Below are 10210 nucleotides of genomic sequence, written 5' to 3'. Positions count from 1 at the left end.
CCCCGCGCTCGGTGTTCGCTCCGATAAGCTCAGGTTCTAAGAAGTACCCAGGCGCTGAACCCTAGCAATCTGTCTGCAAGCCGCAGGCGAATTGCAGCCTGAAATTACCTGATCTATGGCTGAATGAGCTGCGGTCAGTCGAAAACAGGGAAGGTGACGTCAGTTTACCAACATGGTGGCTGCTGGCCTCCTCTGTGGTCTGACCGGTGTGGAGAACCGAGATGGACCGCTTCCTTCTCCCGTCTCGAACCCAGAATTCAGCCCTGAGTACGGTGCTTGCGCGGCTGGCAGAAACTGCAGCGCTGTAACCCTGCGTCTCTATCCCAGCGCGCGCTGCAGACTCTAGCCGCGGGGCGATTTGCTGAATAAGCAGTGTTACCCTCCGTGCGACAAACCTCTCGCGTTTGAGTCCCCGTAGCCGATCCTCGTGCGATGGAAATCCTTCCTCCAGGTTCCGGAGCACCCCACTATTGCTGGAAATTCCTAACAAGATATCCTTTAGCCTTCCTGACTTGTCATACTCCCACACAGTGAAGCAGCACACGGGGGTAATGCACTCCCCTCGCCGCCATCTTCCTTCCAGTGGAAAGTATTTCTTAAGGCTTACTCTGATTGGGTTCATCAAGCTCCGCAAATCTGTGGGTTTATGTCATCAAATTTGGGAAGTTTTCAATGGTTATTGCTTCAAATATTTATTCATCACTTCATACTTTTTTTCTCTGCAACTGTGATAACATGAGATTTTTTGGTATTGTCTCATGCATGCCTAATGCTGTTCATTTTTATTCAATCTCTTTTCTCTGTGTTGCTTAGAATGGATAATTTCTATTTATTTACCAAAGTTAAATAACTTCTATCATCTCCAATCTTCTATTCAGCCCATCAATTAAGTTAAATTTTTAGTTACTGTACCTTTTAGCTCTAAAATTTCCAAGGAAATGTTCTTTATATGTTTTTGCTGGGAGCCATTAGCCAAGTAGGTATGACAATTTCCTTGCCAGCGTACCCCATGTTGCTTAGTGGAAGGACTCGTGGAAATAGGACATTTTGCAGTGACATTGCATCTAAGGTGACCTTGCTCAAGGACCAGGGCGGATCCGGGTTTAGGGTGTTCCTGGTTTAGGATAATCCGGGTTTAGGGCGTTCCAGGTTTAAGGTTATTCCTGCTGGGAATAGGGCGTATCCTGCTGCCTGAGTTCCCCTTGAGTTCTCACGGGATTCAGAGAGTATTTTTTGGGAGACAGAAGCCCAGTGGGTGTGGATTTGGGCAGAGAACATGGATTTCCCCAGAACGTGATTGTAGACGGCTGGTGTGAGTTCGGGAATAAAGAGTTGCTGTTTGAATCTACAAGCTGTGTGGTGGCTCGTGGTTTTGTGCCCAGCCAGACTGCGGCATGTTTTGTTTTCTGAGACTATTTTTTCCACTGTTACAAAGTTGTTTGGAATTGTTTGTGGATGATATAAGCACCATAAATATTATATGATTATTGACTGTTTATTATATTAATTAGTGTGTGTGTTGAATAAATAAGTGACTATAAGCAATGTGCCCATGATGTACTGTGAACTGCAATACTTAGATAAACTGCAGAACCCAAATAGACTTAAGTTAGTGATGTAAGAGTCTACACCCGGGATGTACACCCCAGACCTTACCCAGTTATCAGCTATAAGCACAACTGAACTAGGACTTAAAAACCCCAGACTTCTGGGGAGCGATGGGACTAACAGGATCAGGACAGAAAGACTGATATTTCCATCGCTGTTGTCCCCCGTGCACTAGACTCCTCTGGCACAGATCCAGTTCCAGCGACCCAGACTTAAGACATGTCACGGGTGAGCATCTGGGACCCTTGGGTGTAGACTCAGGACTTAGGATGTGTGTTTGAAATGTGATGAGCATTAATAAAAATAGATTTTATTGAATCTAACTGCACCTCAGACTGAGTCTATAGTAACTGCTTGTGACAGTGGAGTATGCATATAATAGCTGCTTTAAGTTCTTTGTCACATAACTCAAACACTTTTCTCATCTCAATAATGATATCTACTTTTTGTCTTTTCTCATGGAAGCTGATATTTTCCTGATTATTTATATATGACAACTTTTGTATTATAGCCTGAACATTTTGAACATTCTATGAGATTCCAGATTTTACTTAAATTCTATGACAACTATTGATATTTTTGGTTTCCAGACCTAGTTAGGTTTGTGTCAAAGGTCCAGTCAAGATTCTGGGGGCTCTCATTTTTTTCAGTTCAGTTTTCATCACCTTTGCAGTACTATTCAGATTTTTCCTTTATGTGTGCCCCCCTGGACAGGTTTGGGATATGGGAAATGAACTCCCTTAGTTCAGTCCTCAAAGACTTCAGTAAGCTGTTTAGGGTCAGATACACAAATAAGCAAAGGGAATCTTCCTATTCTTTTGGGAATCATAGCTCTAAAATAGTGAAGTTTGCCTCTCCTTAGAATCTTGGCTCCTGTGGTCTTCCACTGCAAGTGGCCTCTGTCATTGCTGCCTCAGTGTTGCTTGGGAGCTGAAGAGTGAGAGAATGTAGGGGAGAAAAAACCAAAATCGGGGTCTGCATTCTGAGCATTATGAGTTCCTTTCATGATCTTTGAACCAGAACTAGTTTTTTCTGGGGTTCTGTCTGCCCAGGTCAATGTCCACTTCTGGATTTTAGCTGTAACATTCAGGCTAAGAGATATCAGAGGGGAAAAATGGCAAATTCACCACCACTTCAGGATCATTTCCCTCAATATGCCTGCTGTTATTTACTTTTCAGAGGAAAATATATGCTACATGTGTTTCACCCAGTTTCATAGTTATGTTTAGTAGAAGAGACTGGACACAGTGGAATTATTCTACAGTTCCTAGAGCCAGAACCCATGTTTAAGGCCACTCTGGGAGAAGGTATAGAAAGAGGGCTGAGGACTGATTTCTGGGATTCCAGAATTTACATACACAGAAGATGAGGAGAAACTACTTTAAGAAAAAAAAAAAAGCAAACTATTCTAAAACTATTCTGATTTCCATTCCTATATGCAAGGAGTTCACTTGCCACTCCTTTCTAGCAATAAGTAAAATGCCAAGTGAACTGAGAAATATATCCATAAGAAAATGAGGTCACAGGGTAAACCACCGCCACTAAAATTGGAGGGATAGATAGACGAATACAGAGAATCACAAGTGTTGATAGAAAAATCTAAATTGTAACTGAGGCATTGCTGGAGGCTCAGTGTGGATGTCTGAGAGTCAAAACCTCCAGGGGGCAGAGTTTGTGAGCTTTGCCTCATGAGCTTGACCTGATCCTCAGGGTGAATATAGGATAAAATCCCCTAGGCCTGTCCTCAGGAGAGACTAACCATTGAGGTTTTATTAGAGCTTCACTCACCTTGGAAAAATAAAATTACTGACTAGTTGGCTCTAGTAGTCCACATGGAAGACTGTAAGGAGGGCCTTAGGTCTAGCCTAAGCAACTCCATTTTAAAACTCCAGTTTGAAACCTGTAGTCTCATCAGGCACACCTACCTAATGGAGCCCTCCAGTATGACCCTCAGGCACAAACAAGTCACTTCTCCCCACCTTGACAAACTCAGAGTGAAATCTCTGGCATGCTGTCCTCACCGATAAGGGGGAAAGGTGAGAATATCAGGATGGGGACCACCAGACCAGATGTTTTAACACCAGGGTAAATGACATAACTGAGAGACCTGGTTGCAGCTGATAGGGATTGAAAGGGAGGTCAAAAGCCCCCAAATTTGTTATAAGTAATGGAGCAAATGAACATTCAGCCAGCCGACACTGATGCACACAAGCCTGAAAGCCTAATGGGGACCTGAACTAACATCCCAACTTTCCTCATCTGCCTGATCCTCTGTGTTGTTCTCGCTGCTCTCAAACTCTACAGCAGCCTCTTGACTCTGGTAAGAAAAGGACTTCTCCCTATGACCACCTCCTCAGCCAGTGCTCCACCCCAGAAGAAGCCTGCCTTGGTTCCTGACCTGATCACCACAGTCTGAGTGTGCATCTGATGGACTTAAAGCCTAAGGCTTGAGACTTTAGATCTGGCACTTGAGCTTAGCACACAGAGGGAATGTCTGTCATTAGCCTATCATGATTAGGTATATTTGCAGTGCTTAGAATTAATCTGGAATTGTTTGCTGTGAATTAATTAATCTAGAATTGTTTGCTGTTAATTGATTATGTCATTGCAGTGCCTAGCATTAAGGATTGTCATTTTCTTGATTAAGAACTCATAGAGTGAAACTGTATTGAGTGATTTAGGTGAATAAAGCATTGACAAAGGCAGAAACATGTGAACATTCTTTATTTCTCCCCTCGACTGCATAAGTCACACATTTTGCCATCGAGACGATGATAAGAACTAGACCCCAGCTAGAACCCACTCCAGCCATCCTGTCTCAGGGGCTTGGGGTGGGTGGAAAAAGCAGTCAAGCAGTTCGGAGTCCAGAGGCACAGGCTCACTAAAAGACTGAAACCCACACTCAGGACTATAGAGTGCCTCCCCGGGCCACACCTCATCACCACGGCAGCCCTAATTACAGCAGTGCTTTCTACACTGTGTATTATGTCTGGCTATCAAGACAAAACTGCAGAGCATAGTAAATGGCAAAAAGCCCCATTTGAAGAGACAGAGCAAGCATTAGAACCAGGTATGGCAAGGATGTTTGAATTTATCAGACTAGGAACTTAAAACAATTATGTTATATGTTAGAAATGCAGCAAGCAAGAATATAGGCAGCATAAGCAGAGAGATGGAAATTCTAAGAAAAAATAAAGAAATGCTAGGTGGATGCCTCTGGATAGACTATTAGTAGAATGGACACAGGTAAATAAAGAATCTCCATTCTTGAAGTTATTTCAATAGAAACCTTCAAAACTGAAAAGCAAAGAGAAAAACAAACAAAACCACCCCAGAATATCCAAGAACTTTGGGACAGTTACAAAAGGCAAAACATGCACCTATTTCCAGACAGAAAAGAGAAAAAAGCAAAAGAAATATTTGAAGCAATAATAACTTCCTTCACATTAACGTCAGACAGCAAATTATAGATCTAGGAAGCTCAAAGTATACCAAGCAAGATAAATGCTCAAAAAAGTTACACCTAGGACTATCATATATAAATTACAGAAAATAAAAGACAAAGAAAAAATGCTGAAAGAAGTTAGAGGAAAAACACCATATTTACAGACGAGCAAAGAAAAGAACTATATCTGACTTTTTCTCAGAAACCATGCAAAAAAAAAAAAAAAAAGACACCAGAGTGAAATATTTAAAGTGTTGGCAGGAAAAACCGATGTGAAATTACTCTTCAAAAGTTAGGGAGGAATAAAGGCTCTTTCAGTCACAAAAAAATAGAAAGAATTTGTTGCCATTGGACCTGCCTTGCAAGAAATGTTCAAAGAAGCTCATTAGCGGGAAAATGATATAGATTAGAAACTTGGATCTATATACAGGAAGAGCATCAGAGAGTAAGTTTAGACAAAACAAAAACAATTTTCTCATTATCAATTGATATAATTTGTTCAAAATTATAATACCAACTGTATTCAATGATGTATGCTTATAAAAATAAGCATGAATTTATTATGCTTATATATAGGAAATAATGATGACACAAAGGATAAGAGTGAAGAGTTAGATTATTATAAGGTATTTGAAGTGATGTAGTATAAATGGAAAGCAATCTTGGGTAGTTGTAAATGTATATTCCAAACTCAAGGCCAACCACTAAAAAAAGAAGTACAGTGGATATTGCTAAGGAAGGGTAAAAGGGGATCGTGTAAAATTCTCAAAGCCCCAAAGGCAGAAAAAAAAGTGGATGACAAATAGAAGAAACAAAGGATAAGGATGACAAATAGAATACAGAGACAAATATGGTAAATGTTGATGCAAATACATCAATAATCATGGTAAATATCAATTAAAAGACTACAAGTTGGAAGAAAAAAGGCTCAAATATACGTTGTCTGTATGAGACTCATTTTAAATACATATGTGTGTATATGTATATAAATAAAATGGATGGATAAAGATATACTATCTTAATCAAAAGAAAACAGGAGTCCCTGTACAGGTTGAGCATTCCAAATTTGAAAATCTAATAATCTAAAATGTTCCTAAATTGGAAATTTTTTCAGTGCTGCTATGATATTCAGAATTTCTGATTCCAAACTTTTGGATTAGGGAGCTCAATCAGTAAAGTCTATGCAAATATTCTAAAATCCAAAAATCTCTGAACTCTAAAACACATCTGGTTCTAAGCACTTAGAAAAAGGGATACTCACTTGTATTAATTCCAGACAGAGCAGAGTACAGAGCAAGGAAAGTGAGTAGGGCTAAGGAGGGTCATCTCACAAGAATACAGAAGTAAATTCTTCAAGAGAACATAATGATCCCTTACAGGCATCCGCCCTATCAACAGAGGGCAAAAATACAAAAGGCCTAAATGATGAACTATAGAAATAGAAGAATCTATAATTGTAGTGGGTGACTTCAACAGTTCTCTACCAGAAACAGACAAATGTAGAAGACAGAAGGTTAGCAACGGCATAATTAAATTAAATATCATCTATCACTAAGATATAACTCCCATTCGTAAAAAGAAATGCCAGGCTTTTTTCTGAAAACCAATCATCACTACAAGTTGAGATTAACAAAAGAAACAAACTATTAGGAAGTACAGACAGTAAATGGGAAAATGTGCTTTCTTTCACTAAATGAGAATAATAAAAAAGAGAACACTTATGTTTTATTTTTATTTTAACTCTTAGGCATATGTGGCATAATGCCAAAATGAGATGTTAGAAATTGCTTCAAATAGAGTTAGCCTGAATGTTCTAAACAAAATAAATATTAGTGGGTTGGATATGATCACTTGTTTATTTTTTTCTTCCAATAACCACATTTTGAATTCATTTTTGTCCACTGGACTTCCTGACGAGGTCTAAGGGTAATAATTTCCATTTTTCTTGTTATTCTGCATTCAATGACTAACTATTAAGTGCCAAAAAAGTCTTAAGGTTTTCTATATCTGATTAACACAACCTTTAAAATATAGAACAGCTATAAAATAAAAGTTGGGAATGCATGGAGAATTAGGTCTGCTGGTTTTACCAAGGACCCACTGGTTATATCCACTAGTCAGTATATCTGGAAACAGGGAGCTAAAGCATGTGCACGCACACTGGCTTTCATTTTTATAAAATTTCGTTTATAATAATGTAGATTAAGGATAGGGCCACAATATATTTCATACTGAATTTAATATAAGTTAACTTTCCAGGTCAAAAACTGAAACTGAATTTTCAGAGCTGATGATATTTAATTTAATTTAACACCTTTCCTTTTAGAGTTTGAAAAATTGGTGATATTTTAATTCCCATATATTGATCCTACACTTAGGCATGTTGCCACCAGGGGGTGGTAATGTGCTGCCATCTTTTGGTTATAAAGGCAACCTGATTGCCTTTGATTTTCAAAATGGTGACATGAAGCTATCCCATAAGATAGGACTTGTAGTCTTTAAATAAAATGGTCTTCATGAGTTCAAAGCCAGCCTCATCAACTTAGCAAGGCCCTAATAAGCTTAGTGAAACCCTGTATCTAAATAAAATATTTTTTAAAAGGGGCTGAAGATGTGGCTCAGTGGTTAAGCACCCTGGATTCAATCCCTGGTATGAATAAAAGAATGAATGAATTAATTAATAAGTAAATAAATAAAGTTGTCTTTTCTTTAAACAAATATATATGGCTAATTCTTATAGAACATTTTAAGCTAATTAAATTTCTATTATGCAATTTCTTTTTATTAAGAGATACTGACTTCTATTTCCTTTAAAAGATAAGTATTTTTATAAGGAGAGAAAGATCATAATCCTACCCCTATCACACCATGGATGGTCATTTTAATTTTCTCCATTTTTAAATAAGATTATATTAAATGTGTATGCATAGTTAAATCCAGTTTTGCTTAACAGTTATTATTTTCTCAAGTTGCTAAATAGACTTCATAATTAATGATTTAATAGCTATTTTCAAGGTTTTCTAGGGCATATATACTATAATAAAACAATCCTAAATATCATTTATCACATATTGAACCTACTATATTCCAGGCATTTTACATATATCATTTCTAATCTTCATAACCTTGCTAAGCAATTTTTATCTTCATCGTATAAATGAAGAAACTGAAAAGTTAAGCATTTTCCCAGGTAGTCAAGGCTAGACTGACATTCAAATTGACTCTAGAGTCAGTACTTCTGGACTAATTATTTAAATATTCCTGTTTCCTAGAACTCAGATTACTTTCAATTTCTCACTTTTATAAAAAATGATGTAGTAAATATCTTTATCTAAATTTCCTTTTTCTCCTTTGATTTTCATTTTTGCAAGGCATTACTGGAACAAGACTTTTTTTTTTTTTTTTTTTTTTTTTTGGTGGTGCTGGGGATTGTACCCAGGGCCTTGTGCATGCTATGCAAGTACTCTACCAACTAATCTATATCCCCAACTCCAACAAAATATTTTTGTACGTACTTCTTGGTATATATTAATTCCTAACCTTTTAAACTCACATTAAAATTTAAATATAAAAATGTTCAGCTTTCTGGACCAAGGGATGCTTCAATATCAAAGCTCCTTAGGATTTACTTGCTTCCTGCAGTAAAATAGTCTTAATTGAAGCTATGTCATTGAAGGTTTTTGGATTTTAGGGTCTGTGAGTGTAGAAGCAATGCGGGAGCCCAATAGATTGCCATGGGTGAGAGAAATCCTCCACTATAAGGAGTAGGATCAGCATGAATGGGTAGAAGTTGCAAGGAGGAAGGTTTCTGAACCAACCTAATAACCATCTCAGGGTAGAAGCTTTCCAGAATTGGAACTGGTCACTGAGAGAGGCTAAGCAATCCTGGTTCCTGAAAGTGTTTAAGTGCAGACTGATTACTAAAAGAAGATTCAGGTGATCCTAACATGTAACTGCAGCTGAGTACCATTTTGGGGGATTAACCGTTCTCAAATTCTAATTTGAATCAGAATCATGTAGGACTTAGGGAAAATTCAAGTGTGGAGCTGGGGTGGAGGTGTGGGCAGAATTCAGAATCCTTAGTTTCAGCGATGAATCTACTTTTAAAATGAGTATCTCAAGTGCTTTTCTTTCTGTTATTTGAGGATTATACTCTGAGAAACCTATTTTAAACTTAAGACATTAGTTGCTACAAGGGGAGCAAGAAAAAAAATTAAAAGTAAAAGGTTAGAAGATAAAATCTGTTGCAGCTGTATTTTTTTTAGGTTCTCAGGAACCTGCCTGCATGCCCCTCTGTCATATTCTTTAGAATTCCAAATGCACTGCTAAAATCATCCTTCCATTTCTTTCTTACATGATTTGTTTGCTTCTTGGTTTCTACTTTGCTGTCATTATTGGACCAAGAATGAAAAATAACTAATGAACCCTGTGAGCAACAGCAGGGACTGTGAGAACCAGCTACAGGAGAGTGAACAGTCACTAAGGTCGGGATCACATCAGGACAGCCCTGCGTGTGTGTATGCGTGCATGTGAGGCCTGAGCAGCCCCACTCTCCATGTCCACACTGTGACAACAGCACTGACTGACCATGGCCTTCTTTCCCCAGCTGAGACTTGTCAGAATATGTCATATTTAGGGGCTGGGGTTGTGGCTCAGTGGTAGTATGCTCACCTAGCATGCATGAGGCACTGGGTTTGATCCCCAGCACTACATAAAAATAAAGACAATAAATTCCATCAACAACTAAAAAATTTTTTTTTTAAATACGTCAGATTTAGTATGAGAGCCATGATGTATTTACTGTTAATGTTTTAGGAATTACTAGGAATCAGGGAAACCCCCAAAGTCAAGGCGAGGAAAATGTTGAAGAGAGTATTGAAAAACCTTTTCACATGAAGTTTTTAGAAAGATAAATTACATCCATTTTGTGTCTAGTTACTTTATCATTTACTTAGCTTATTTAAATAGGTTACATATTCTTTCCTATGTAACCTATGTATTCTATTTATCAAGAGGTTGTTAATGAAAGGAATCCAAAAACTATGACTATGGTAGCATAATTATGAACCAACCAGGTAATTATACTGACCATCAGTATTTATTAAAGGGCTTATCGTGAAAACAGTAGAAAATCGATTGAGTTATAAATTCTTTTTC

At 38.1% G+C, this 10210-nt stretch overlaps 2 protein-coding genes across 11 annotated transcripts in view; one reads left to right on the top strand and one right to left on the bottom strand.

Annotated features, from left to right (window-relative positions):
* Ccdc146 (coiled-coil domain containing 146) overlaps positions 1–10210 on the bottom strand; it is a 142114-nt gene that overhangs the window by 35734 nt on the left and 96170 nt on the right. The window lies entirely within an intron of this gene.
* Positions 1–10210, top strand: part of LOC107144575 (gamma-secretase activating protein) — a 160452-nt gene that overhangs the window by 130842 nt on the left and 19400 nt on the right. The window contains exon 31 of one of the 6 annotated variants that reach the window (XM_048786195.1): positions 3913–4127. The exons of the other annotated variants lie outside the window; for them this stretch is intronic. Within the exon in view, the coding sequence (XP_048642152.1) occupies positions 3913–3923 (11 nt within the window). The 3' untranslated portion in view covers positions 3924–4127. Of the gene's footprint in view, positions 1–3912; positions 4128–10210 lie in introns of those variants that run through there. 6 annotated transcript variants of the gene reach the window in all.

This window comes from Marmota marmota, unplaced genomic scaffold (genome assembly GCF_001458135.2).
Source record: "Marmota marmota marmota unplaced genomic scaffold, marMar, whole genome shotgun sequence".
Classification (NCBI taxonomy): Eukaryota; Metazoa; Chordata; class Mammalia; order Rodentia; family Sciuridae; genus Marmota; species Marmota marmota.
Note: the sequence above shows the minus strand (reverse complement) of the source record. Positions and strands in the feature narration are given on the sequence as shown.